This window comes from Leptodactylus fuscus, chromosome 3 (genome assembly GCF_031893055.1).
Source record: "Leptodactylus fuscus isolate aLepFus1 chromosome 3, aLepFus1.hap2, whole genome shotgun sequence".
In the NCBI taxonomy this organism is placed as follows: Eukaryota; Metazoa; Chordata; class Amphibia; order Anura; family Leptodactylidae; genus Leptodactylus; species Leptodactylus fuscus.
Genome location: NC_134267.1, coordinates 49,450,045 through 49,473,409, shown reverse-complemented (window position 1 = coordinate 49,473,409; position 23,365 = coordinate 49,450,045). Strand labels below are relative to the sequence as shown.

The window sequence follows — 23,365 nt, the reverse complement described above, 5'->3', positions numbered from 1 at the left end:
TCACCACTGCGCTACACTGAGATGTGCTTGCTGCGCAAAGACTGTATGACGAAAAACATTGCAGCCGGCTGAACGCTGTGTGTGATGTTCCGTGTGCACAGGAAAGACGGCTGCTGCCGCTGCTGTGATACCGTACGTTGTATCCACTGTTCCTGCTGCTGTGGGATGAGCTGGGAGAGTGGACCCCCCGCCGCATACAATGCTTAATATATGTCCATGGGCATCTCCCAGCTCATCCTACAGCAGCAGGAACAGTGGATACAACATATTGCACCAACGTCAGCAGCCAGCATACCTGTGCACACAGAACGTTGCGCACATTGTTCAGCCGGCTGCAATGTTTTTCTTCAATCTTTGCACAGAAGGATTATTATTATTGTGGGATGTCTTACTTTCGGAGGGTGCCTTATATTAGACAATTCAACAAAACCTCTGCTATGTCTTACTTTCGGGGGATGCCTTATTTTCAGGGAATCGGGGTATATCTGTTTCTGGCCACAAAGGTATGTTTTTGTTCCTGTGAATGACCCTTACATGCCCTTGTTATTGGTTTGGTAGGCATTGTAGACCTGACATAATCTGGAACATGTGAAAATGGTTTTAGGGATCTTTCAGAAACTATAACAAATACAGACAATAACTAAATGTTTTTCTCAGATGGGAATATTTGTTATAAAATGTAAGATTTTGTCTAAAGTGTTAAACTAGTGGGCAAGGGAGGACTCTGACTGCAGAAGAAGTTTATATAAGGCTTCTTCCCAACAGCTGCTTTGACAGCTTTCCCTTTTATTCCAGGGATCTCTGGTTGTCTGAGTGTTCAGCTTCCCATTGTTTAGTGAGTTAAGGCATGCTATAGTAATGTGACAGAATTTTTGGAAAATCCCTTTAAGTGATGAAATGTTGACTACCTGTAGTCTCCACTAGAGGGAGCTGCATACCGATTTGTACTGCTAGTATTGACTTCATGTACCTCCTGATTATGGGGCCTTTTGGACTATTATAACCTCTTATAATAAATAAAATGGAGATATAGAAACACTTTAAGGTGACGGTGGACCCCCTAGCCTTCTGTGCAGTAAACATAATGCAGCTTGTAGGTAATATCTGCATCCACTATGTAAGTGTTAGATTTATTCTACCCACAGCTAGACCATGTTGGTGAATCACCAAGGGCCAGTGTACTGTCTTTGATGTTGATTTTCCAAAAACTGCAGAAGATGGGGATATCCACAGAATGTGGCACCTGGAGGCTGTCTGAGCCAATACGTGGACTTGGTACCACACTTTAATTCAATAGGGCGGTATAATTATGCCCACTAGTTTAGCACTTTACACAGTAATTGCAACACGTCCTCACTGAATACAGTAGGATGAAGGGTAGGGAAGCTACATTTTTCTTATTTATGTAGCAAATATTAAAGGCTATGGGGCACATTTATCAAAACTGTCTAAAATCTGTAAGGTGTAAAACCCTCAGTGCAGGTTATTTTACGTTATGGCAGTACTATGCAGCCACTGTATATGGCAGAGGGTTATCTGATAATGATGATGTGTCAGCTAATTTGCTGTGAGTATGACCATTGCAGGTCACCTGATTTTACACTATGGAAAAGGCGAAAACTCTGCATCCTTAGCCTCGTTCACACGGGGCACGGGACCGCGTATTTTGGTCCTGATTCTGCTTCGGGAAGCCACATCAGAATTGGACCAAAATGCGCCTGACACAACTGTCGCGGCTTCCCACTCCAGAGTAGGCACAAATGAATGGCCCTAGTCTGGAGGGTGCTGTCGCGATTCGGACGCCGGGGCTGACTCAGCTGCGGAATCCGCCTGAAGAAAGGGCAGCTCTTTTCGAACATACCGCTCACGGGAAAATGTAAGCTAGTGGTCTACATAGACCTCAATTGTGAGGGGGCAGATTCTGAGATGAATTCGGCGTCAGAATCCGCCCCCTCTTGCCCCGTGTGAATGAGCCCTAAGGCTCCACATTGCAGGAACATTTTATAGTACCAGAAAAGTGAATGAGATTCTGACTAATCCCATCCACACATCCAAATGTAGAGAAAACTGCAGCAAAAATGGAAAAACTTTTTTTTCCACAGTGTTTTTTAAGCTGCATTGTGCAACGTAGGGCCTTAACCTAAAGGGGTTCTCCTGCAGTATTGGATCCATAGAATAGAACATACTTCATCAGTGTAGGGTGTAACCTCTGGAAACCTCCACCGATCAGCACAATAAATGTGCCGCAGTGCTTTTGCGCATATTGCGACCTTTTCAATATTTACTTGGGCCAAGTTGTTCAGGTGAATGGGCTGAGCTGGAGAACCAGGTAGAGCTGCTGTACATGTTAACCATGAAGGGGTCTCAGCACCCGCAGCAGTGCCATGACTGATTCATTGCGATGCTGGGGTGGAGGGTCCTGGGGGTTTCACTTCAGCACACGTATTATTACACATTGCATAGCTTGTATGTGAAGTGTACACATGGTATACTGGTGGGAAGACGGGTCCACTGTAATTGTGAAGAAGGGTATAATAATAGGAAGAAATCATACTGTTCTCTTATTTGCTTCACTTTTTTGATGCGTTTCCCTTTTACCCGTTTTCAGACCATCAGTTAGCCGAGCGGCTCCTCAGCCAGAAAAGCTGCAGAAGAATAACATCAATAAGAAAAAGAAAATCATTGAGGTAAACTTAAAGCTAACGTTCTGCCTGTGCCTTGTGAATTCCTCAGTGATATAAGACTTACACTGGAAAGTAGGTTTGCCCACTACAGAAAGTTATGGTACATTGCTAGAATACGTCTTAGGGCTTATTCACATGGCAGGATTTATCGGCCATGTGCTAGCCAGTGTATTAAAGGCCACCACATGACCCCAAAGACTTTGATGGATCTATTAAAGGGGTCTTCCCATAACTCTTGTTCTGCAGCCTGAAGGTTCTGTACTCTCTTCACTTCCTGGATTTCTCGCACATTGGTGGGCGGGGTTTCACTTGCTCTGCTATCTGCTGTGATCCACAGTATGAAACTGATGTGAAAACTGATGTAGCAGAGCTGGATTTGAGTCAGCTTGCATTACATACAGAGCCAAATTCAATTAAACTGGCTGATAAGTGGAAAAGCTGAAGATAGACAGCACAATAATCCCAGAGCTCTCACCTCCCCCTCCCTGATATGAGGAGCTCTGTTGCTTGTCAGCCCCTCCTCGGTGGGGGGAGTTAGTGTACAGTATGCAGCTGCCCTGACTTTTCTATAGCCCCAGATTATCAGCTTTTATTGCTCCATATGACTGCATATTACCCTCCAGGTGGGCAGCCATACAATACATTGTCACTTTCATTCTTCTTGAGCAGCAGCCACTCCTTACCATGGCTGTCTACTCTAGGTCAAAGAGGGGATTGTGAATGGAGAACCATCCTCTATGATGCCCCAATAGAGCAAAGGAGTAGCCCAGATTGGACAACCCCTTTAACTCTTACTATAGGGGCTTTATTCTTTATTATCTGCCCTTATCACATACAGGCATTTGGATTTAGACCACCATTATGTTGTGCTGTGTTGCAGGAACTCTCTTTGGAGCATGTATTTGGATACCGAGGCTTTGATTGTCGTAATAACCTCCATTACCTCAATGACGGTGCTGATATCATCTATCACACAGCTGCCGCTGCCATTGTCCAGAGCCTTTCTGCAGGTACGGTTATCATAGCTTCACTAAATATCTGGAGTATTTATGTTTTACTGAACGTAGACAATCCATTGAACGCCATTTAGGGAAATGACAGCAACTTCAATCCCAGTTTTGTTAGTAGATCAAACAGAAGCTAAAAAAAAGCATACACATTATATTTTGCAGTGTCCTTTATTTCTTCCTATGGTGCTTACTATATGAACCTTTTATTTGGGATTCCTTCTAGGAAGTCAGAGCTTTTATCTGGAGCACACCGATGATATACTTTGCCTGACTATCAATCAACACCCAAAATACAAGAATGTTGTAGCAACTGGACAAATTGGTAAGAAGTACAAATATGGCGGTCACGTGTCTGTCATCCAAGGCTTAGACCTATTTATACTACATGGCAAACCTTTGTATTACACTCAGTTGTATAGTCAAAAGGAGTTTTTGTGTAAAGACACATAATATACCTGACAGATTTATATGAGAAATAAATGTAATAACAAGATGTATATGCCAAGCCAAGGTCAAGAAGTGGTATAGCAGGGATAGTGAAAAGAGTTTCTAGAAAATGGTATTCTACTGCCCTGATTTATTATTGGCCACATTAACCATGTGATTCTGGCTAAGAAGTCCAGCTAAAAGCAATGTTTGGTCATAAATACTTGTCAGAAGACACAATGAAGGAGCTATGGTGCCCTATGAGGGACCCACCACAATGGCATTCCCATTACTCGGACATGCAAATTAGCTGTCCTTCAACAGGACGAAAACTGTCTCTGTCGGTAGCCATCCTTGAAGTCCAGGCCATTAAAGGGCCTTGAAGAATGAGTAGAGATATCAACTAAAAAGAGTTGACCATTCAAGAGAAATGATTGTGCCGTTTGAACGTACCCTTACAGGGTGTGACCTATAGGTGCTGCTAGAGAGACAGTTTTCAACTTTAATTTGCATATTCTTCCCAGGCTGCATTGCCTGACTCCTTACAATAGGTGCATCTCCATAAGGAGTATCAGTACCTGAATTCATATGGATCTGAGTGACCCTTTCTTTAGAGTGTTGTGCCATTTCCGCTGACTGGCGCTCGTAGCCACTACGGATGTTTTCTTCTAACTTGACATGTTTATATGCACTATGGATCTCATCTCTAGGAATATAGAATCTCATTGGGTAACAACGGCAGGAATTAATATAAACATTTGATATAAGTACATAACTGTGCACATAGCACTAACTTTGCCGCAGCATCTTGCATCATTCTCCCATTAGCCACTTCACATCTCTATTAGATGCAAGAGGAGCAAAGTTGGATCCACACTCATCCACAGTAATACAGGAACATGGTTACATGGTATTATCCTTCTCAATACTATGTCTATGCTAAAAGAATATAGGTGTTCGTGCTATTCACATGGTGGAAAATGAACAGGAACTGAGGCAGATTCTTCTTCATTGTCCATCCCTCCTGCTGCCTGCAGATTGGATTGGATTTTTTAATGTGAGGGATTCTTTTAAAACCCCAAAACACCCCACACCTGTCTATGAGTTGCATTTAATATTGCAGTTAGTCTCCATTGAAGTAAATGGTAATGATCTGCAGTACCCCACGCCACCTGTAGACATGTGTGGCACTGTTCCAGGCAGCAGACAGGCTTTTCGTATTGTGTACACATTCTTCATAAGCCTGTATTGTTGATGGGATTCTTACTCCCCAAAAAGCTCTTTTGCTGTAAATGCAATTTTCTATAACTATATTTGCGTGGCCATACTCCACTTGAAATCCCATATAAAGCATTAGCTCTATGACCACGTCAGTGCCAAGCTCACAATGATGACTACTTGATGCAGTATTGTCGGCTCTATTAAGGCCGATGCCATTATATACTTAACAACAGTTCTATATTTATTTCTTTTCCAATCATTTCCATACTTTAAACATTTTGTTTTTGCATGCCCCTAATGCTGACTGATCTTGCCTCAGCATTAGCAGTATTACTTCTTTAAGTTGTTGGTAGCCCTGACGCTTCCCCATTTGCCATTGCTCTCACAACGCAGGCGAAATTGCTGAATATTCAGGTAAGGCTTACCCACAACTTTCATGTGTGTAGCTCCAGGTCCTCTCTGGTCCAGTCATTATGTCTGCTCCTCTACTGGGCTCAGATACATATCAGCCATGATCCACTTTTTGCATGGCTACCTCCATCCCGCTCATAACTTTTAGTCATTCTCCATAAATCACAGTACTCCTGTTATCACGAGCTTCTAGTATGTAATCTAGCTTTGCAAAGTACATTTCCGAATTGTAGATGTTGTTTTAGTATTCGTTTATATGTTGTATATAAATTGTACATGTCTGTGTAGGTCTACGTTCACACTAAGGCTGGAAGTTCCTCTATTTAGCTGGCTTCCATAAAGTACATTGCCAAATAATAGAAGAGGTCACTAGGAATCACTAGTTGGCTGTCAAGATGGTAAAATCCTTATCACACTGTTTTTGGGAGTGCTGAGTGATAACCAATATGGCCACCACTATAGCCCTCACACAGGTTTTCTCTCTAAGGGGGCATTCACACGGAGTAAAGCGGCGCTGATTCTGCCACGATAACTCACAGCGGAATCAGTGGTGATAAAAAGCCTCCCATTGATTTAAATGTGTTTCATGCGGAAGACAGAACCCATTGAACTCAATGGGAGTCTTTTTGTCAGCGCTGATTCTGCTGCGAGTTATGGAAGAATCAGCACCACTTTGCTCCATGTGAATGCCTCCTCAATCCTGGTTCACATCTACGTTCAGTATTCCGTTCAGGGAGTACGCTTAGGGACCGCCCAAATGGAATACCGAATGCTTTAAAAAGCGGTGAGCAATGAAAGCACATGGACCCCATAGATATAATGGGGTCTGTGTGTTTTCTGCACGGTCTCCACATGAGTCATGCGGAGAGGAAAGTAGTTCATGAAGTACTTTTCTCTCCGCATGACTCTTGCGGACACCATGTGGAAAGCACATGTACCCCATTATAGTCTGTGGGGTCTGTGTGCTTTCATTGCTCACCGCTTTTTAATGTGTTCGGTATTCCATTTGAGCGGGCCACAAGCGAACTCCCCGAACGGAATACCAAACACAGATGTGAACCGGGCCTTACTGTGGGTTTTCAGACGTAAATCTGCCTTTTATTGTTGCAGATTTGCTATTCACAAATCTTGGAAAGTTGGAAACTTCAAAGGAGTCCAAATTAGTTGTCACTCAGCTTTCCTAAAACAGAAAACTGAGAATAGAATTGACAGAAGGAAACAATTGAAGGAATTAAAGGGGGTTACTGGATTTGGGATATTGATATTGATGGGTCCAACTGTTAGCACCTCCAGTGTCTAATCTGACCACAGCATATCAACCCAGCCCTGCAGATAGATAGGTTAGAGTAACCTGAATCAAACTCTGTATTTCCTTGTGAATCACTATCTCCATTTCTCTTTGGAACAATGAATACATTGCTTCTTACTTCTTTGAACAACAGTAACGCCCTCATTGCTCCAAAGAGTTCATTTGCATATTGGCAAAGACATAGACAACAGAGGCCCCCATTCACAAGGTGAAAACACAGTTTGACTCATGTGATCCTAACCTATCTATCTGCAGGGCTGGATTGATATGCTGGGTTCTGGTGGCAGATTCTCTTTAGAGAGGCCACAACCCATGTGTGAGTGCTGCAGTGTTTCCCTCTGTCCATCTACATACATCTCCAACCCTTAGTAGCCTCCTTGTAGACAAACAAAGGAAGTCACTGAAGACGTCATTGTGTTCACAGAAGTTTCGCAGCCTCTTTGTACAGCAGATTGACAGGAGGTCAGAGTCAGACTCCCACATGTCTAATCCTGAATCCTAATGATAGCCCATCAATATCCTGATCCCGGTAGAACCCTTTAATGATTTTTTTTAAGTTAAAGTGAATTTCCACCTATTATTATTATTATTAATATTATTATTATTATAATTATTATCGTCATCATCATCATGTTATTTTAGGTCCATAATCCTGTTCTACTTAAAGGGATTTTCCCATGAACATGGCCATATGTAGATTTCTAGACAATTAAAAGTGAAACATTTGTACAAATATAAGTTATTAAACATTTTGAAGAGTTTTAAAGATTTTCACTAATCACCTTTTGTCTCGATCAGAAGCTCATGATCCTTATCGTGGACATGTATCAGTCAACACAAGATAACCTGACCACAATAAGAAATCATGGCTGAGAGATTCTGAGTGTAGAAAGTTCCTGCTTTCATGGTCATATCCACTGGTAACCGATCAAAACAACAAATGTCACCACTAAGATGACTAGAGAAAATCTTTAAAACTGCAAAATTTTTAATCATTTGCTTTTGCAAAAAATTTGAACTTTTAATTACTTACACATTTATATATTGTTTGGCATGCGGGAAAACCCTTTTCATTAATTATTATATTATGTTATTATATCTTTATAGAAGTCGTAAATCCGTTTTTCTGATACTGAGCTCCAATATTCTCATTGGCTTCATATACTTACATTTATAAGATCCTGAAAACTTCGCTTCAGAACATCTTGGCTATGTGTCACCACCACTAAAGAGAGCGGGGGAAGTTATTGCTTACTGTCTTAGGGAGCCTTCACATGGAGTTTACGCTCCACTCATCTGAACGTAAACTCAATCAGAGTGAGCGGCGTAAAACAGATCCCATTGACTTGAATGGGTGCCGGCATATGAAATCATACGAAATGAAATCAATGGGAGGCTTTTTTATCTATTGCTTTCAACGTGATACGCGCATATGCCGGCACCTATTTCTTTGCTCTGCTCCATTATCTGAGCAAAATAACAAAAATACAGAAGAGCGTATTCTATCAAATGATGGATACGAACAGCACTCGACAGACCCCTTTAACTGTGTTGTAGATTAGGTTTCTGTGAAGGAGTCTGCCATTTTACCAGTCTTTATAGCTTAGCATTGTGCACTTTTTTGTTTGGCTTTTCAATAGAATCTACAGTGGAGGCTTCTACTGAGCAACCACTGCAAATGTGAACACAACCTTATCCTTGAGTTCAATGTAACAGTATTTGGCAAGCCTTTAAACTCCCCCTGGTGGTGCCTTCAGGTAGTCAGCATGTAATGCTACAAATATATATGTATGCTTTGAGTTGGAGCTCCCTGAAAAATGTGTTTTCTACATAAGTTAAGAATGTAATCAGCACAGAATGTTGATTTAAAAAAAAAAAATTATAAATTGAAAAAATCACAAAATAGAGTTAAATGGTGGAAATTCACTTTCAAGACCAGGAACACACTAGGCAGGTTTTTAGTCCTGTTGCCATATACCGTAGTACAGTGTAGTAGAAGGGATTTAAACAAATCTCATCCGCCAAAACACACAGCACAAAGTGTCTCACGATTTGGGTTTTAAACCCACAGCTTGTCTATTATTGCTGCGGGTTTGGCCTCGGTTTTGCAATGCAAATGCTGAAAGCTGAGACAAGGTGAATACAGCTGATATCAGCATTTTTTTTTCCATGGCTGGGTCTACGGTGGGATGTCTGCCACGCACATCTTACTGCAGACACATTCTGTGTAGTCTTAGCTTGTGACAGATATGTGTTTCAATCTTCAGAACCTGTAAGTTTGTGGAGTTAGCAGATATTGTAGTCGGTCACATTTGGCGTTAATCACTTGACTATGGATTCTTTCTTCTCACTGCAGGAGCTACTCCCTCCATTCACATCTGGGATGCTATGAGCAAACAGACACTGTCCATACTGCGATGCTTTCATGCTAAGGGAGTTGGATACATTAATTTTAGTGCAACAGGAAAGTTATTATTGTCTGTAGGCGTTGATCCAGAACATACCATAACTGTGTGGCGTTGGCAGGAAGGTAAGTATATAAGGTGGCAGTCCATTCTGTCATTTGTACAACCTAATTTTTATGGTCCACATCGTGCAGAGCCATACGGACTGCCGTGTGTGTTCTCAGTATGAAGCAGTATTGCAGGCTATATATATATGACCACTTTAGGCTAAGGCCCCACGGGACGTCCCACAGCAAAAAAAAAAAGCGTTGCAAGAAAACCCACTGTGGCAACGAATTGCAGTTCTTCCCACAGAGCTTTAAAACAGAAATTTAGCGGAGTTTTCTTCCGTGAACTTTCTGTTGCAAGTATATCTATGGTGAATAACTGCGCTGGTTTTGGAAATGGTGGCATGTCCACACCGCGGTTTTTACTGCATTCTGGGCATGGGATTCACTAGAAACCCATTCACTTTGCACTTACTGTAAAACACCGCGATTTTTCCCTGCAGCGTTTCTGCCACGGGCAAATCATGGTGTTTCTGTCCCGTGGGGCCCCAGGCTTAAGTGGTTTTCTAGGGTTGGTCTCAAAGAAGATAGTTGATATGGAAAATCAAATATCTGTTATAGAAAATGTCTGCTGGACAAGGGGGTGTAGTTCTCTTAAGAGTTGGGTCTTTTCCAGAAATGTCACTGTATATAGACAGATATGAGACAGATATGGTTTTATGAAAGAGCTGGTCCTGTGGAGAGGTTTCTCTGTACTTGCCTTAGTATTTGTGCTCACCTAAAAGAAATGTTTAAGGTAGGCTCATTTTTTTTCTTACTGACTGCCCCATCATAGGCTCATACAATATTATGGACTGTCTATTCAGAATCCGTACAGAACTGGTCCAGAATATACTTATGTATATGTGCCATTGAACATGTGAATTGGAGCTGAGCTGCAATAGTACAACATGGCCATTGCACAGTATATGGTGCCATTAATGTCTGCGTGATGTATGCTGATCGGTGGGGGTCCTGGGTATTGGACCACTAGCAGTCTCATATTAATGACCTATGTTAGGGATAGGTTATTTATAGGTCTTGAAGAACCCCTTTAATCAATGTCAGATTTGCTATAGGCACATCCCACAGTGATTCTTCAAAGAATCTGCAGCAGAATCTATGCACATAAATCACCATTTGTAACTTCAGCTGCTCACATGGCAGCACCTTCACCTGAGAAAGAGTATTCCTACAGCTTATGAATCAGTGGTTTATCATCTGGAGCCAGTATGTACAACGCCTTAAAGAATCCAATTCACTGATGTTAAAAACACATTTACACTTAAAAATTGACTATGGTGTGGCCAGTGGGAATGCTTTCATGTGCAAGTCCTAGACTACAGCCTTGACACATTATATGTAAAACCTGTTCTTTTATGCCAATATTCACATAGTGTAGTCATATTGCACTTTTGTATACTATATCACATTATAACATACTTTGTTACCTTTTACAGGTGCTAAAGTTGCCAGTAAAGGAAATCATGTGGAGCGAATATTTGTGGCAGAGTTTCGTCCAGACTCGGACACTCAGTTTGTATCTGTTGGAGTAAAACACATAAAATTCTGGACTCTGGCTGGGAGCGCTTTACTCTATAAGAAAGGGATTGTCGGATCTGTAGACAATGCCAAAATGCAAACAATGCTTTCTGTTGCCTTTGGTGCTGTGAGTTTCATATTACTGTACATTTATTAGATTTTCTACCTTAAATCAGCTTTGAAACTTTTTTTTTATTATTCTTTTCTCTGCATTTTGACGGAGGAATCTCTCTTGCAGCCATTGCATTATGTTAAAGTCTGTTAGTTAAGTGTTTCTTGATGAATTTGTTCTGAATTGAGAGCGTAAAAGGATCAGGCATGTAAAATGCAACATGTCTGAGCCTTCTCCCCAGATCATGTCAGGAGTTGGAACATTCACAAACACATCAGATAGCTGACCAACCCCACAATAGAAAATCTAATGTGCACAGGCAACTAAAGACAGAACCATGGCCTGAGGACACCGCATGTCGTCCATAGAGTAGTGTCTCACACCCACTAGGATACATGACCCACAGAATGAGAAACTTTGAGCTAACACAATATTAATGCAAATCTCACAGTATTACAGTATATGAGCCGGTATATTATAGCGTGGGTGCAGGTGATGCCTTGTAAAACACACATCTAACAACAGCCGGTGTCCGTATGCAGCCTCTCCGTGGGAAAACTGTTTTTTTTTGGCCGGACACACAGTCGGACATGCAGGACTTTGTGTCCGGCCAAGACACCGGAGAGGCCGCATATATATACCGCATATACTAGCAGTTTTCTTTTAAAAACCCATTCAAATGAATAAGTTGTAAAAATGACTGCCGGAAAGCCGTCACCTGTCCTGTTTCCCCGGGTAATAGGACAGAGACTCGGTGGGTGAACACGGGCACAAGTGTGATCGCCCCCTAAGTAACACAGTATCATTGTGACTGTTACAAATCACTCAAAATTAATATAATATTATATATATTGCGAGGGTCTGGGGTTGCTAGGTGGGGTGGCATAGACATGCAAGTCCAGTTTCTTTTAGTCCAATACAAAGGTAGAGTTTATTTTCACTCAAAAAGGTAGTGCAGCAACAAAACGAAACCATACAAAAATAAATCCCTGCCCGGCTAGGCTCTAACTAAACATATAATAGGTTACCTCACCTAGAATAACAGAAATCAAAAAGCCAGTAGGATCATTCAGGACACAGCTCCACAAATATGACCTCTCTGTCAGCTCTCCAGCCAAACTGCCAAAGTGAAAAAACTTTAAATAAAGTTGATCCACAGTCCTTGTGTTTCGCTTTTATTAAAAATTTACTTTTAATGGTTCGTTTTAAAAAGAAAACATGCAATCAACAAAAAAATGACAGACTCCACAAAGTGACAAAGAATAGAAAAAAACTTAAGTGCCCATAGCAATAATGGCGTTTTTTATTGCTATGGGCACTTAAGTTTTTTTCTATTCTTTGTCACTTTGTGGAGTCTGTCATTTTTTTGTTGATTGCATGTTTTCTTTTTAAAACGAACCATTAAAAGTTAATTTATGAAAAGCGAGACACAAGGACTGCGGATCAACTTTATTTAAAGTTTTTTCAGTGCCGAGCCTATCCCCTTGGGACCCGGGGATTATTTGATCGTGCACCCTTCTGGACTCGTATTTATGGGTGAGTCTAAAGCTATATATTTTTCACATATTAGCTGCAAACTGCCAAAGTGTTGCTGCTGGAGCAACTTCTTAAGCCATCTTGATGAGCAGACTCTCTGCAGCTGAGTCGCTGCTGGAACATTCCCAAAGTGTGGACTGGAGGGGGGTGGAATGACAGGTCCCACTACCAATCCTACCTGCCATTCCTAAAAATCCAGCCCAATACTGAGCATTTACTAAAATGCTCAGCAGATGAAAGTTGTCTGCTGGGAACAAACATTCCTGGAGTTTTCTCATCTCACCTACCTGAGTAGTCTGAGAGAGATGCACACCCCCTCCATTACCTGACCAGCCATCGGCTTACAATATAAATATATATATATATATATATATATATATATAGTGCAATTGTTTATTTTATTTGGGGTCTACTATTATTATATGGGGTCTAAATATACTAGTACGTAGCTATCCACTTTTCTAAACGCCCCACCTCGTGAAATGGCCGTTCCCACTTTTGCCATGATCTGCCATTCTCAAATCACCCCTTTAAGGGCTGTCCTAGGTTGACATCTCGGGTTGAATATGTTATAGATTTGTGAGATGTGAAGGCTACTATCAGTTTTCAGAGATGAGAAAATATCATTTACACTTTGTACATATGTACTTGTTGCAGAATAGCCTCACTTTCACTGGTGCCATAAATGGAGATGTCTATGTCTGGAAAGATCACTTTCTAATCCGACTGGTGGCTAAAGCACATACAGGCCCAGTCTTTACAATGTATACTACACTACGTGACGGACTCATTGTAACTGGTGGAAAGGAACGACCGTAAGTATATCTTAAACCAATATAACTATGAAGGCCCCTTCACCTTTATGAAATGATTCATTATTAAAGAGGTTTTCTGTGTTAACATTATTGATGACCTATCCTAAGGGAAGGTCAGCAATATCGGATTGGGAAAGGAGCAGAAAACAGACAGCTCTTCAGCTTAGCTCGCTCCCTCACCCTTCTGATATTGGTGACCTATCCATATCCCAGAAAATCCCTGGTAGTGCACTTGCCATAGGGGTAGTGCACTGAACTAAAGTAGGGCTCATAGCGCTCCCCTTAGGGCTCATTCACATCTGCGTTCTGGCCTCCGTTCTGCAGGTTTCCATTTCCTGCCCGAAACTGGGCAGGAGACGGAAACCTGCAGGCATTTTTCAAACCCATTCATTTGAATGGGTTTGAAAATTGTGCAGCCGTGAGCACCGGTGAGCGTTTTATGCTCTCTGCGCGAAACCCTTTTTTTTAACCGGACACAGAGTCGAACATGCAGTACTATGTGTCCAGTTAAAAAAAAAAACAGTTTTGCTGCAGAGAGCACAAAGATTTATGGAAAAGAATTCAGTAAAACTCATTTATCCATTGAATTCTCTGCTCTTCCTATGTTGAGAAGTTAAGGATGTGGTCCTATCAGTGACTGTCAGCCTCCGCTCTACTACTATGCTTACAGAGATAGCTGTGAACCACTGATAGGACCGCCCCCTTGACCTCGCAACATAGAACAAGCAGATATGATCCGCTCCTCATGCATCTCTAGGCTGAGTTGCATAGGCATAAAAAGATGAATATGTCTGCATTACTTTATTGATTTCTCGCTACAGAGGTATATTTCTACCCTTATTGACGACCACCATATATGCAATATTTTTGGCTTGGTAGATATTTTTGATCTGACAGACTCCTTTTAATATAAACTGTATATATTAATATCTCATTGGATACTACAGCCAAAATGATCATTGCTAAACAATATAGCTCTGCAAAAGATATGGCTGTTTACAGCACTGGGACTGGATTAAGTCTGGTGTAATATCTCCGGTGATGAAGGGGTTATTGTTGATAACCATCATATATGGTAGTCCAGGGTGGTCATGAGTTAATATCTAATATCCCTTAATATTCCTAGGGTTAGTAAGGTTTCTTAAGATTTAGGTTTTTCATATAATGTGCCAGCTATGTCATTCCAGTCTTGTAATACTGTCAATTTTAGGACAAAAGAAGGAGGCGCTGTTAAGCTATGGGATCAGGAAATGAAACGTTGCCGGGCATTCCAGCTAGAGACAGGCCAATCCCTGGACTGTGTGCGATCAGTATGCAGAGGCAAGGTAAGAGGATTGGACTTTGGGAAATCCGGTCTTCGTCAATAGCCCTGAACTTATATTATTGAAAATCCTATATGTTTTTCTACAGGGCAAAATTTTGGTGGGGACCAAAGATGGAGAAATAATAGAAGTGGGAGAAAAAAATGCGGCTTCCAATATCCTAATTAATGGCCATGTGGAGGGAGAGATCTGGGGTCTTGCAACACATCCATCCAAAGACATGTTCCTCACTGCAAGTAATGATGGCACAGCGAGGATATGGGACCTTGCTGATAAAGTAAGTGTACAGGGTACAAGTCATATGGAAGTGAAGATGAAGAGCCCTGGGACTCTGGGATTTATAATCTGATTGGAAATCTTATGTTCCGCAGAAACTTCTGAATAAAGTGAGTTTGGGTTATGCAGCGTGTTGTGCAGCTTACAGCCCCAATGGAGAAATGGTAACAATTGGAATGAGAAATGGAGAGTTTGTTGTATTACTTGTAAATTCTCTGAAGATATGGGGGAAGAAGAGAGACCGCAAAGGAGCTATTCAGGATATCAGGTATATATGACATGCCTCTTCTCTTGTGATCTTGATATAAGGTCTAAGGGACTTGCAAAGTCAAGCAGACCATAGACATTGCATAAATGTTGTCCAAACCTATTGATGATGGCAGTCTAATGTGTGGGCTACCATCCTGATTTCAACATGCTTGATGCTATGTTAGCCAAGGCTACAAAATTTATGGAAAAAATGGCATAAAATTCCAGCATCATAAAAAAATTAAAATATAACTTTTAATTTATGGACTGCTCTTAAGAGTGGGGTCCGACTCATCCATGATTGCCAATGAGCTGATTGAAGGGCCACAGCACTGCAGCAAGTGTCTGGTGCCCCTCATTGTTTACCAGGCATGAATGTGAAAGTGAAATGGACTGATGTCTAATACCAGGCACAATTTCTACCAAAAACTGTGCCTGGTATACAAAGAAGGGTACCCCACTATACACAGATTAGCAGACGTGCAACTAGCCAGACCCCTACAGATCCAATATTGTCTATCCTAAAGATAGGCCATTACTTGTAAAGTCCTGGATAATAGAAATGCATCAAAGAAATCTTGGCCTTAAAGGGATTCTATCATTGGAATCCCTTTTTTTCAGGTAATATCATGTCGGGATAGCCTTAAGAAAGGCTATTCGTCCCCTACCTCTATATCTCTGCTCCGCACTGCCATTCTGTTGATATACCAGTTTTTCCCAGTATGCAAATGAGTCTCCAGACAGCACAGGGGGCATTCCCTGTGCTGTCTGAAGACTCCAGCAATGCCTCCATCTTCTACAGCCACGCCTCTCCACCGCGTCCTCCGTGTAGTCTTCTTCCGTTTCACTGTGGCCACTTACACAAGCTTACTGTTCCTGTAATCGGCCACAGAAAATTGGCCAAACAGACATGTGCAGTTGGCTCTGCCCAATGGCAGAGCAAACTGGCACAGAATTTGGATTCCGAACGCAGGCTCGCCGGAGAAAGAAGATATCACACACAACTAACTTCAACATTATGGTTCCTTTTTTCATAGGATCAGTCCTGATAACAAATACCTGGCTGTGGGCTCTGCAGAAAACACGGTAGATTTTTATGATATCACTCAAGGTTCTTCACTGAACAGGATTGGCTACTGCAAGGACATTCCCAGTTTTGTGATACAAATGGACTTCTCTGCTGATAGTAAATACATTCAGGTACATAGGCCTTGCATTGATACAGCACTGCAGGCAATATTATATGTAAGTGGGTTTATTATATATACTGATGGCTCAGTATGAGAATATGGTACTCATAGAGTATTCATGATTGTAAACATTTTTCAACCACATACATATGTGCCATATTGATAGGATCTGTCATAACATGGGATTCTTGGTTGGTTATTATGGGTAAGCTATTTCTTGTCTGTGCTCCCTGGTGGTGACGCCATGACAGTACCTCAGTCAACTTTGTTAAAAAGTGAAATTTAGAATATTAGTGTGTAAATGTATTCTCCATTGCCTCTATGGCTCTACAGGTAGCAACTGGTGCTTATAAGAGACAAGTACACGAAGTACCATCTGGAAAGCAAATAATAGATGGTACCTTCATAGAGAAGATCACCTGGGCTACTTGGACAAGGTAATTCTGTATATATTGTATTTAGTATATATTTTCAGCTTTCCCTCACCCTCCTCACAGTGGTTTATGGTCTGCTGTGTATGTTTGGGAGGGAGAGTCAAGGCACGCTCCTGCCTTGTGAATACACCAGACTCATAAACTATGTGTCCAGTGTATTCCACAATTGCTTTTTGTGTCTTCTTGAGTAATAGGAGAGTGGACCTGACCTCCTATTATGCAGTCCTTATATAGGGTGGTGTCATCTGAGGACAGAACCACCTAAAATTGGGATAAATCTTATTATGTGATACAAATACAAAGGAAGAAAATTAGCGATCAGTATTGCACATACTTCAGAGATTAGGACAGGAGTTGTAAGATGTCTTATCTATAACCAGTCATGCATAATGTGTATATATTTATCAGCATCCTGGGAGATGAAGTGATCGGTATCTGGCCCCGTAATGCGGATAAAGCTGATGTGAACTGTGCATGTGTGTCACACGCCGGACTCAACGTGGTAACAGGAGACGACTTCGGCCTCGTTAAACTCTTTGACTTTCCTTGCACTGAAAAATTTGTAAGTGTAGATGTAGTAAAGTGTGACTGTACTGCTGTAAAATCTTATTTTTCTCATTTTCTCAACACTTCAAAAAATGTACACAAGTGTATCAATACAAGCAGCAAATAAGTTGTGATTTTCTGAAACATACAGTAAAAAAAAAAAGTGATAAACTGCTGGATTCAGGATCCACCGCCGTTATATGCTGGTTTCAGATTAGGCAGTATACAGCTGCCTGACTGCCATAGAGACCAACAGAATATATAGACTTCAGTGGATAGTCTTAGGCCATCACTGAAATGTATTTGGCAACACATTCTATATTCAGAACTGCTATATATCAATGTACCATCAATATGAGACTAGTAGTATTGCTAGCACTAGGCACCAAGGCTTAGGTTCTCCTGCCATAGTCTAGATCAGGGGTTGGCAACCCCAGCATGCGTGCCAAGAGTAGCTCCAGAGCGCAGGGAAGGTGAGCAACATTATTATAATGTTTATCTCTTGGCCCTCCGCTTGTTATACTCTGGGGTCTGAAGAGAGTATAATAATAGCTAGTGAGTGGAACCAATTGGGATTTTACTAAAGCTAGAATATTATACTGTCTGGAGGCACCACTATTGGACATAATACTGCATACAAGGGCTACTATTGGACATAATACTGTGTACAGGGGCCGCTATGGGACATAATACTGTGTGCAGGGGCCATTATGGGATATAATACCATGTGCAGGGGCCACTATGAGACATAATACCGTGTGCAGGGGCTGCTATGAGACATAATACTGTGTGCAGGGGATGCTATGAGACATAATACTGTGTGCAGTGGCTGCTATGGGACATAACACCGTGTGCAGGGGCTGCTATGAGACATAATACCGTGTGCAGGGGCTGCTATGAGACATAACACTGCATTCAGGAGATGCTATGGGACATAATACCGTGTGCAATGGCTGCTATGAGACATAATACCGTGTGCAATGGCTGCTATGAGACATAATACCGTGTGCAATGGCTGCTATGAGACATAATACCGTGTGCAGGGGACACTATGGGACTTTATTCTGTATAAAAGTGTGTTTTTGCACAAAAACCACAGGCATTTTTATTTTGTGTGCAAAATGCACCATGTGAACGCACTTTTACATCAAAGTAAAAGTTCCAGTGGCCTAAGGATATAGCTGCATCCAGATACATAGTGTGTTTCCACTATAAGGCTGTTGCCATACAGTTCTCCTGGACATGAAGCATCTGGTGGCAGCACCTATGTGTTATGTTATGTGGTGTATGACTTTAATATAGGGTTCGTCGTTCGTCAACCTTACTGGCACTGGCACTCCGAGGACCTCATCCTTGATTTTTATTTTTTTTTCTTTTAAATTGGCACGCCGAACAGAAAAGGTTGCCTACCCCTGCTGTAGACAAAGCTCTATACAATGCTAAATGCACAACAGCTCCACAAATCTCTCTGCTAGCTTCTTACAATGTATTAGTCCAGAGTACAGGCTGTTTAGATCACAGAACATTGCCTAGATTGCATTGTATTGTCCTCGTATCTGACAGCAGGACCAGCTATGTACAGCTCCTTGGTCTTTGAATGGAAACAAAAGTGTTCTGATACACCGGAAGCCGACTGGTGAGGAGCTGAGTATAGTAGAAAGTTGTATACACTAGCATTAATATAGTGATTATGGTTTCTATGTATAAAAATGGAGCATCCTGTAATGTTACAGTCTCCTGTGGCCTTACATACAGTAATAAGCCTTTTACAGTATATCAGATGTCCTGATATTGTATACTGCTCATAACTTTGTGTTTCTTATAGGCCAAACACAAGCGATACTTTGGTCATTCAGCACATGTGACTAATGTACGCTTTTCGCATGATGACAAGTATGTCATAAGCACTGGAGGGGATGACTGCAGGTAAAATCAATAGTATAAAAAGGAATGAATGAAATTTACAATGTGGAAGATTTATTAAGACTAGCATTCTGTGCACCAGTCTTAATAAAGGCCCCAACTGGTGCAAGGCGCCCCTAAATTATTAGAAAATTCAGACTCTTAGGCTAAGGCCCCCACAAGACGAGACCAGCGCTAAAGCGCTGCAGGAAAAACAGTGGCGGGAATGCATTGCGGTTCTTCCTGCAGCGCTTTGAGCTGAAAGTTCACTGAGTTTTCCTCCACGGACTTTCTGTTACCATTATATCTACAGGAAAGCCGCCGGTGTTTCCGTAGATATAATTGACAGGCTGTGATTTCCAAAACTGCGCCAGTTTTGGAAATCTCAGCTTGTCCGCGCTGTGGTTTTAAACGCAAAGTGGGCATGGGATTCTCATGAATTTCCAGCCTGTGGGGCCCCAGACTTAATAAATCAGGCGCACACCCGTGCACCAGAATGGAAATATTCACCAGTCAGGAACTAGCGTAGATGTTCTATATAACTCACGCCAGAGAACTGTCGGGCCCACCCTGCTCTGCCAGAATGTGGCGTGCGCAGCCCAAAATGGTGGATATAGTGTGTCTTTGGTTCAAGAAAGGGCCTTGCACCAAAGATGTGATCCTCACATGATGTACTAGTCTTAATAAATCTCCCCTCTGTGTATTGCTTATATGCCCTATGACGACACTGTTAAGTGATGGGGTTGCAGCATTGTGTTTGTGCGTATATTTTTGTTGTACGGTTATGCTTTGTATTCCTATATCTATAGTCATTGTTAGATCTTGAAAGCTAATAAAATCTCTGTCTTTTTGTTGCAGCGTGTTTGTATGGCGATGCCTTTAAGCGCAGAGGATTGCTTACATCACAGTGACTTGAAACGCGTGGTGTCAGCTGCTGCACACATCCATGTAAAATGCTGCATGGGTTTTTTGTGTCAACTGGACTATGAAGACCATTTAGAGACGGGACGTGTCATTCCAGAGTGCCGTAAAGCAATGTTTTTGTACAACGCAGCATTTTACTTCCCTGAAGACTGAGCTTACAAAGAAACTTATCCATCCAAACACGATTTTTTTTTAGCCTTTCACTACGCTTTTGAGTTTTTAGAGGTGTATGAATCAGTGTACACTTTGCAGGCCATTGATATGTGAAATGTGAATTTATTTTATTGATGGATTTAATAGAGCTGCATCCTTAGTGATTATGATAATTGCACATTTTGTATAGAAATCGGAGAATGATCATGCTATTTTTACATTTTCTATTTTACATAAGCCATGTTTCAAGCACTTGGACTTTTTAGTTGCTTATGTTTTTGTTTTTTTTAGACTCATTAAGTGCCTTAAACTATATGTTGGCGTCCGGGCTCAGCGCAGTGCGTGGCATTGGTGCTATGACATCCTCAGCGATGGTGGCTTTATATGGAGTGATGCTCCGTCATTCGTTCTTATTCCATGTGACTTTCTATATGACATATGCGATCACTGTGTAAAAGTAGGGTATGTTTATCTGTTGAGTGTAGCCTAAGTCAAGTCTTCCACTGGTATCTTAGACTGTGCCAGTAAGCTGTAATAGATCATATCAAGTGTAATGAAAATAGCCGTCACACAAAGTACTATGATGTGTGCCCATTGTGTACATGGTATCTATGAAGGTCTTCAAACTGCTGTATACCGTCCTGGTAGATAGATATAGCCTCACGTACTATCGTAAGTTAATATGGATATCTAATACCACCCGAACATGAAACACATCACATTAGGCGAGATTTACTTAGCTAAACCTTGGCACTTTTACTAGACTGATCATGCATCCATCTAAAAAAAGGGGTGGCTAAAAGGATTAAAAACCCAAATACATTGGCATTAAAAAAACAAGAAAAAACATTTCATGGACATTTGTACAAAGGGCATGACTTACGTTGCAATACTGTGCACAAGAATTTTGCCACATTTTAGTCACTGTGGTCAATAAATAAGTATAAAGGTGAACTAGGAAGTCTAATAATTCGACAGATTTCTCATCCAGCATCAAACACTATAATAAATCTTGTGCACTTTAAGACTGTCTTGTATAACTTTACACCGTCTACAGCTCCATGCACACAAATGTGTTCTGTGTCAGTGTGCTATCTGTATTTCAAAGAGCATACTGACCCCTTATATCCTATGGCCCCATACAGACACCCATGTATTATCACGGGTCTATGATAACCTCAGGACAGGTTTTGCGGCCCGGGCTCACTACAACAATGAATGGTTCCATGGACGGCTGACAGATATTAATGGTGTGCCTTCCATGACGGACAGACACCTTCATGTGCATTTAGCCTGACTTTTAGACAATATTAGTACATCTGCTCCATTATCTCTTATGCTAACACTGAGACCTGGGTTCCCTTTTACATTAGGCCCTGGCTACTGCACCCCAATATAGTGTGCCTACATTCAGATACAAATTGCACTCTTGAGCCCTATATTAAATATATTGAGAGAATTATTCATATCTAATCTATGTTTTTGTATGTAATATATTATTATACCCTGACTGATGTGTGACTAGATACAAATGGCTAGTAATGTTCATTTGTACATGACTATCTTATAGGATCTCATCTGATCATATTATGTTGTGATTTTACTTCAGGTTCCAAGACCTTATTTGCTCACAATTTGGCAAACCAGGCAAGTAATCTAATACAAAAAAGATCATGGCTTAAGTTAAAGGGGTTGGATTTTTTTGTATGGCCATGCCCTGTATAGTGGCTGAGCGCCTGTACTGCTCCCATTGATTGCAGTGGTAGCTGAGTTGTAGTACTGGCTCCTGGTCTCTATCACAGTTTCCAGCTCTGATCCATGGATGGGCAATGGATTTCAGATATATGGCCTAAATTCCTGGCTAACCCCTTAAAGTATAGACAAACCCCTGACAACAAATAGGATTGGACAGACAGAATCCAACCTGTGCCATCACTACTGCATTCGTCCCAGCAGGAGGCATTTCCGTAGACACATTCTTGTTGATACATTGAAATCCATAGGACTATGAACCAAACAAGTCCCCCATCAATGTAGCAATGTGAACGTTTGCTTTATACTTCATCAATGACTGGAAATCAATAACTAATATGTTCATTGTGTGCCTAACCGTGCGATATTCACAACTTGTCAGATTGCCAAATGTTTTGCTGACAAGGGTCCCTCATGACAAAGACAGATGTTTGACTTTGGAAAGCTGCAATCTGGGCATGTGGGGGTTAATCCTATGTGTACCTTTCCCCTACTTGTTTAACTTCATTGTGTATGGGGGAGAAGTCTGTCAATCAAGCCAAGCAGTTAGATGAGAAGCCGCACAAGCAGACTCCTTTGCCTTATCCTAGCTCAATTTTAAAGGGGTTTTCTGGGACTGAAATATTGATGGACTGTCCTTAGGATAGGTATCAGGTGAGTGGAGGTCCTACACCCAGGACCCCTGCTGATCAGCTGCTTAAAAAGGCTGCAGCTCTCTGAAATACTGTGACCTCATGTGCGTCTGTCACAGTACAGCAGCAGATCAGTCCTATTCAAGTGAATGGGGCTAAACTGCAATACCAAACATAGTTCCTGCACAATGTACAGCACTGTGCTTGGCATGCAGTAAAGAAGCAGCTGATCACTGGGGTGTCAGACCTCACTGATCAGACATTAATGTTCCTCAGTATTTAAAGGGGTTGTGCAGGAGTAGAGCTCACATGTGTTAGTCACATGGCAATACTGACGTTATGGGACTGAGGTTGTGCAGGACTTTGAAAACATGGCTGCTTTCTTCTTCTCAGCAACCTCTCCATTGGTTACACAGCAACGCCACATC

At 41.5% G+C, this 23,365-nt stretch overlaps 1 protein-coding gene across 3 annotated transcripts in view; it reads left to right on the top strand.

The window, feature by feature from the left end:
- EML6 (EMAP like 6) overlaps positions 1 to 21,314 on the top strand; it is a 136,582-nt gene extending 115,268 nt beyond the window's left edge. For 2 of the 3 annotated variants that reach the window (XM_075267528.1, XM_075267531.1), the window contains 15 exons: positions 2,609 to 2,687; positions 3,565 to 3,694; positions 3,918 to 4,016; positions 5,735 to 5,755; positions 9,418 to 9,591; positions 11,013 to 11,221; positions 13,400 to 13,557; positions 14,768 to 14,882; positions 14,968 to 15,156; positions 15,251 to 15,423; positions 16,442 to 16,604; positions 16,928 to 17,031; positions 17,437 to 17,590; positions 19,400 to 19,500; positions 20,335 to 21,314. In XM_075267528.1, the coding sequence (XP_075123629.1) occupies positions 2,609 to 2,687; positions 3,565 to 3,694; positions 3,918 to 4,016; positions 5,735 to 5,755; positions 9,418 to 9,591; positions 11,013 to 11,221; positions 13,400 to 13,557; positions 14,768 to 14,882; positions 14,968 to 15,156; positions 15,251 to 15,423; positions 16,442 to 16,604; positions 16,928 to 17,031; positions 17,437 to 17,590; positions 19,400 to 19,500; positions 20,335 to 20,359 (1,894 nt within the window). In that variant the 3' untranslated portion in view covers positions 20,360 to 21,314. The remainder of the gene's footprint in view (positions 1 to 2,608; positions 2,688 to 3,564; positions 3,695 to 3,917; positions 4,017 to 5,734; positions 5,756 to 9,417; positions 9,592 to 11,012; positions 11,222 to 13,399; positions 13,558 to 14,767; positions 14,883 to 14,967; positions 15,157 to 15,250; positions 15,424 to 16,441; positions 16,605 to 16,927; positions 17,032 to 17,436; positions 17,591 to 19,399; positions 19,501 to 20,334) is intronic. The other variant, XM_075267529.1, reaches the window with a different exon arrangement.
- Positions 21,315 to 23,365: the final 2,051 nt, after the last annotated feature.